Source organism: Nicotiana tomentosiformis, chromosome 7 (genome assembly GCF_000390325.3).
Source record: "Nicotiana tomentosiformis chromosome 7, ASM39032v3, whole genome shotgun sequence".
Lineage (NCBI taxonomy): Eukaryota > Viridiplantae > Streptophyta > Magnoliopsida > Solanales > Solanaceae > Nicotiana > Nicotiana tomentosiformis.
The window spans coordinates 4,154,478-4,160,596 of NC_090818.1; the positions used below are offsets into that span (position 1 = coordinate 4,154,478).

Sequence of the window (6,119 nt, forward strand, 5' to 3'; positions counted from 1 at the left end):
TATTTATGAATACTTTTGAGAAATTATTTTCCTTAAATTGCGTACCAAACACCAAAAAATGAGTAAGATTACTTGTTTTCCATTATACCAAACACACCCTTATACAACACGTTGCAAATAGCAAAAAGGATCAATCATGTCCTCTCCATCAATATCAAAATGTGTTATACCTGGAAATGGAATATTGGAGGAGGGGTTGCGGTCCATAATTTAGCAGGTCAGTTTGTTGCTGCAACTTCTTTGGTTTTTCGAGGTGTATCAATGCTAGGCATGCCGAAATTATGGGTTTGCATTTGCTCTCGTTTGGATGATTCAACATTTTAATGGCCCGAGGATAGCTAAATGTAACAACAACAACAACAACAACAACAACAACAACAACAACAACAATAACAACCTAGTGAAATCTCACAAGTGGGATCTGGGGAAGGTAGTGTGTACGCAGATCTTACCCCTATTCCGGACTCCGGAATAGTAGAGAGGTTGTTTCCGATAGACCCTCGGCACGAGAAGATTGATAGAGGATAGCTAAATGTAATACCGAGAAAATTATACCTTTTTGTAACTCCTCAATAAAGCTTTTACAGAGTTTTTAAGTGCTTTAAGAGGATTGTTGTTTCTTGTTAAGAAGAAATCCTAATATTTCTCTAGTTTGGGTTAAGAAACAAGCAAATTTAGTTGCTCATTGCTTGTTCAAGAGAGTCTAAAAATTATACTTGTCCTTTCAATTGGGAGTATATACTTGTCCTTTCAATTGGGAGTATACTCCTAGTTGTATTTAGTAAACTTGCGGGTTGCTGATTTAACCTAATAAAAGACTTTGTTTGAGTTAAAAAAAATAAAGAATAGACACATGTAATAGATACCAACATTGTAATGCAATGGGAATGGACTATGATTTTCTTTTTCATCCTCTTTAAAACCGATATTTTTTAGCCTAGATCCTGACAGTTTGCTGGCCTCAAGGATTTACTCAATCCACAAATTTTCCAAAATAATTGTATAGCACATGTAATAGTTTCACATGATTCAAAGGAGTAAACCAATAATTGTCAACTTTAATTTGTAGAAGATAATTAGGCATACTAATGTATGACATGGGCTCTTCAACTGCTGTTGTTATTTGTAAGCCACACACGTTGTTGTAAGAACAACTTTTGAATACCTATACGAGGTATCCGTGAAACCTTAATTAATAACAAGGGTTTTACCTTTTCTCATTATACAACGTACATCATTAAGAAAAGAATCTTCTGTTATGGCCTCATATTTTTTTATGTGTAATTACAAAACTGCCGGTTGATTTCAATTAACAACTTTGACTAATTAATGGTTTACTCCTTTGAATCATGAGAAACTTATTACAATTATTTTCCGTTTACACCCGGGGAAAAAGACGCGCACGCCAAGAAACGTGATGTAGATGTCTACCCTAATACAAGTATTAGTGGCTGCTTCTTCGACTCAGGCGAACCATTTTGCTTCGGGTTGGCTTTAGAAAGTTTATTGTGCGGAGAGCGCAACGCAAGTACCAAAAAGCCAAGGAATGAGAACATTTTTTACAAAATATCAAGGGTGGAGAATATGATTTTTGTTTTCAATTTTTTTCCATATAACATAATTAGTATTCTATGAAGTACTTGTAGTTTTTCCACTATATATCATCTAAAAGTACATGAATTTAATGCTAAAAATTTTAAAAGTTAAACTCATTTAATTTAAATTTCGAATTGGTTATACTCTCAAGTTATGTTACATAAATTATCCACCTTAGGAAAATAAATGCAAAAAAAAAGTATATAATCTAAAAAGACAAAATAGTAAAAGAAAACGGGGGGACGCATGAAATATAAGGAAAAAAAGTGAGAGCTGAACAATTGAGTAGCGAAAACACAGGTGGAACCATAGGTTAAAGGGAGAAAACGAATGCAACCAAAAATGACAAGTACATAAGCAAAGAAGAGTCAGTTTTTCAGTATTATTTATGATATTATGGAAATTCATGTGATCTTTTATTCAGAATCATTACTCATTTTAATGAATTCTGAAAAATCCATGAAACTCTTTAACAAAAGAAAAATAGAACCTTCCATCTTCTAGCCCAAAACTTTCACCATTGAAGTTGCTCTTCCCCTTCCAATAAAGCTTCTCTTTTTTTCGGAAGAGAAACAAAGCAACAAAAATTAGCTAGAAATCAAGCGAGGAAGTGAAATCTCAACAACATTTTCCTCATTATGTAAAGATGTCTTATTCTAACCTCAACAACATCCTTTCGCAATTAGCTAGAAATCAAGCAAGGGAATGAAAAGTACGAGCACATGCCATTCCAATTAAGCTTTTGTATGGTCATATGATGTCTTATTCTATTCTTCATACCAGTTTTTGACCATCCCATTCTGGTAAGTAAATATCAAATATAGTCTGTTATTGTTTTTGTTTTCTCATTTAATTTGTCTAATGTCTCTTTGCATCATTGATTTGATTAAATTGTCTTTCATGTGCATGCATGCATGTAATTTCTGTTATCAGGGGCAGATGAGAGCTTAATATAGGGGCAAAATAAAAAGAGATTAAGAAAAATATATATATTCATACTAATTTCACACCCATGGTCATGAATGGGCTTGATGTCTAAAAATTCTGGATCTACCTCAGTACTAGATCTGTCATTATGCGTATAACTTTTCTGCTTGTTTTGTGCTTTGATGCTCGCACTCTTCAGAAATGTCGCCGTATGCGTGTCGGATCCTACAAAAGCAGTGTATTTTTAGAGGATTCGATACAGATACGACAACATTTTGGAGAGTCTGCGCACATAGGTTTTGTATGAATTGATCTGGTTGGATCATTTCTTAATTTCATTACCACTTCTCTTCAGTATCACTGCATGAATATTGGATCGAATCACAAAGAAGATATGCAATGATCTGTTTTTAATTTTTTTATGCTTGATTTAGGGTGTATATGAAATCTGATAATTTACCCAAATTATGAAATTCTTAGGCTTAAATTTGGATTAATCAAATCTGTCTTACTCATTAATGTAGCATTTAACCAAAATACCAAAAATATTCTTTACACATGAGAATTTGAGATTCCTAAAAAAGAATATCTAATTAGGGGTGTACATGGACCGGGTTGGTTCGTTTTATCAAAATCAAACCAAACCAACTATATCAGTTTGGATTGGTTCGGTTTTGTCAGGTTTTTCGGATTTTCGAGTTTTTTGTTACATGAATATTATTCGAATCTTACTTTGTTAAAGTTATAGATAAAGTTTTGATAAGTGAATATATGTTTAGTAAATATGGAAAAAATTGACAAACATATGATCTATTAAAATATTCTAATGGGAGAATTTTGTTAGTAACACATGATAGTTATTTTCTTAGTCGTCTACCAATAATTTTCCGTCAATGTACGCTTTCAAGGTTAACACATGAGAGGATCTCAAATATTTCTACATTTTTTTAAAGAAAATTCAATATAAAGTCTTAAAAATATATATAAAAATTATATATTTATATGTCGGTTTGGTTCGGATTTTTTTACTCGATACCAAACCAAGTCAAACCAAACCTAGTCGGGTTTTTTAATCGATTTGTTTGATTTTTTGTTTTGATGCGATTTTTCGGTTAGGTTCGAACACCCCTACATCTAGTGAACTTGGTTTATCGTTTGCTTCTATCTTTTGAGCCCAAAGAGTAATAATAGGATGTCTTAATTAACAACTAAATCAAGAAGGGAGAAAAGCAATTAGCTTCATATCACCGCCACTCTTTGTTTATCTCTTATGATATTAATTAAACTAATTTTATATCTTCATGTCTTCGGATGTATGTATCCAAAACTTTAAAGTATTTAATAAGTAGTAGTATTTTAAATGCTAAAATGATTATATTAGCTGCTATTCATGTGATTGGAAAATGCTTCTCCTTCTAGTAAAGTCATACGCGTTGTGGATTTCACATGGATTGAATCACTAAAATAATACAGCTAAGAAAACCCTAATTTAATGTGTCTTAGCACAATGGATCTGTCTTTAATCTTCCCTTGTTAAGTAGGATATCAAAAAATCATTAACATATCAGGTTATTGCTATTTAAGCTATCTAATTTCCTTATTAGAGCTTTTGTCATATTTCCAAGAACTTGAGTAGGAAACTTATATACCTGTGGTATACATTATATACAATGAATATACAGAGGAACAAGATTTGATGAGTCAAATTTTCCGAGAGCAAATCGAAGATTTTGTCAATCCAAATTTGGTAATATTCTTCTCATTATCATTATCAATCTTGTTGTGATAATTAAGCAAAGGAAAAATGGAAGATCATGGAGTTGGAAGCAAAGTGACAGGTATTAGGCAAATTGTGAGACTCAAAGAGTTATTACATAAATGGCAGAATGTGACACTTAGTCCCAAAGCAAACAACAACCAAAACCATTGTACTAATGGCCACCATTTTCGATCTTCCAATAACAATAGTAATGGAAATATTTATGGAGGCATATCACCAGCTATAATGAAGAGGTTAAAGAGTTCAAATGTATGTTGCGATTCAGACGACGAGAGTTGCCAGAGTCCAGAGCCACCACATGGTGTTCCTAAAGGTTATTTAGCTGTTTATGTTGGACCTGAGCTTAGAAGATTTATAATTCCTACAAGTTATCTTAGTGATCCTTTGTTCAAAGTTTTGTTGGAAAAAGTTGAAGAAGAGTTTGGATTTGATCATACTGGTGGACTTACAATTCCTTGTGAGATTGAGACTTTTAAGTACTTACTTCAGTGTATGGAAAATCATCAGAGAGAACATGGTTCTGATCATCAACATGATTCTGGTTAGTCTTTTTTTTATTCCTTCTAACTTTCTATTTACATGAATTGGATCATTAGTTGATTATTACGACAGAGGCAGATCGATCCAAGATTTAAACTTGATAGGTTCTTACCGCTGAATTCATTTTACTTTTGAAATTTTAGTGTTTTTTCACATATAAATCTATGTTCAATATATGTTATGCGTTGAAAGTTATGTTACTCGAACTCTTCAAAAAAGCCGCTGGGACACATCGGATCTACCAAAATTAGTGTATTTTTGGAGGATCTGACACGGGTGCAACAACAATATTAAAAGTACTGAGTTCAGTTTAACCTATAAAACATTGGCACCATTCGCCTTTGGATATAATATAGAATAAGTGCTTGCTGTATATCATATTGAAATCTTTCTTGAACTAGTCTCGGGTGTGATTAATTTCATCTTGTTTAATAAAGAAACCATTTGATTGTTTTGGATGCAGCTGGCTCTTCATTGCAAATTGAGGGGTGATTTAGTGATGGTTGAAATTTTAGGGATGATTTTTTCTTTCTTTTTCCTTGTTCTGGTGTTAAGCTAAGATTGCCTCCTTGTAATGCAGATTTGACAATTCTTTTTTTTCTTTTTTTCTTTTTTTACCTTCTACCTTTGTATTTAAAGTTAATGAAAAAAAAAGGAAAACAAAAAAAGAGGTACTCTAGTTAGTTAGAATTTTAAAAAGGTTAATTGGCAAGAGACAGCAGAAACCTTTGACCATTTGTTGGTAATAGCCTGCAATATCTTAGGGTTTATTGACTGAACTGGGCAACTGTTGCAGTTTTAAGCAAAATAGCCAAGTGTATTTTACTTCTCCTGTCCATGCAATTAGTATAAAATTGAAGCTTTGATTTTGTCTCTATTTATTTACCTTCTCCATTTGCTGCTAAGCTGTATTTTAACCTGTTATAATAAGTTTATAGTATATCATATCGACCTATTGTTATAGGTCATCTTAACTTCTCGTGCAAGGAAATTATATGTTGTCAGTACACAAAATTAAACTCTATTAAATTGTTGCAACTCATGAAGGGGAGCATTGGAACATTGGTTAAGTTGTCTCCGTGTAACCTATAAATTACAGGTTCGAATTATACAATCAGCCACTGATATTTGCATCAGGGTAGAATATTTACATCATACCACCTTGGGGTGCGACCATTTTTCGGACCCTACATGAACCTGGAATACTTTGTGCACCGGGCTACTTTTTTTTTTTTTTAATTGCTGCTACTCATAGTTTTATTACTGAAGGGTAGAT

General features: G+C 32.7%; 1 protein-coding gene across 2 annotated transcripts; it reads left to right on the plus strand.

Moving 5' to 3' along the window:
- Positions 1-1,892: 1,892 nt before the first annotated feature.
- On the plus strand, positions 1,893-5,720 carry LOC104104386 (uncharacterized). 2 transcript variants are annotated; one of them, XM_009612458.4, is made up of 3 exons: positions 1,893-2,399; positions 4,318-4,844; positions 5,307-5,720. In XM_009612458.4, the coding sequence occupies exons 2-3, from the start codon at positions 4,328-4,330 to the stop codon at positions 5,333-5,335; spliced, it is 546 nt and encodes a 181-aa protein (XP_009610753.1). In that variant the 5' UTR covers positions 1,893-2,399; positions 4,318-4,327; the 3' UTR covers positions 5,336-5,720. The 2 variants fall into 2 exon arrangements, with proteins under 2 accessions (XP_009610753.1, XP_009610752.1); XM_009612457.4 differs by having other exon boundaries at positions 1,896-2,399; positions 4,206-4,844.
- The last annotated feature ends 399 nt before the right edge of the window (positions 5,721-6,119 follow it).

Bases quoted from the DNA above. Each gene is read 5' to 3' on its own strand.
- LOC104104386 (XM_009612458.4), top strand. From the start codon at position 4,328: ATGGAAGATCATGGAGTTGGAAGCAAAGTGACAGGTATTAGGCAAATT. The intron at 4,845-5,306 runs GTTAGTCTTTTT...TTTTGGATGCAG, and splicing joins TGATCATCAACATGATTCTG to CTGGCTCTTCATTGCAAATT.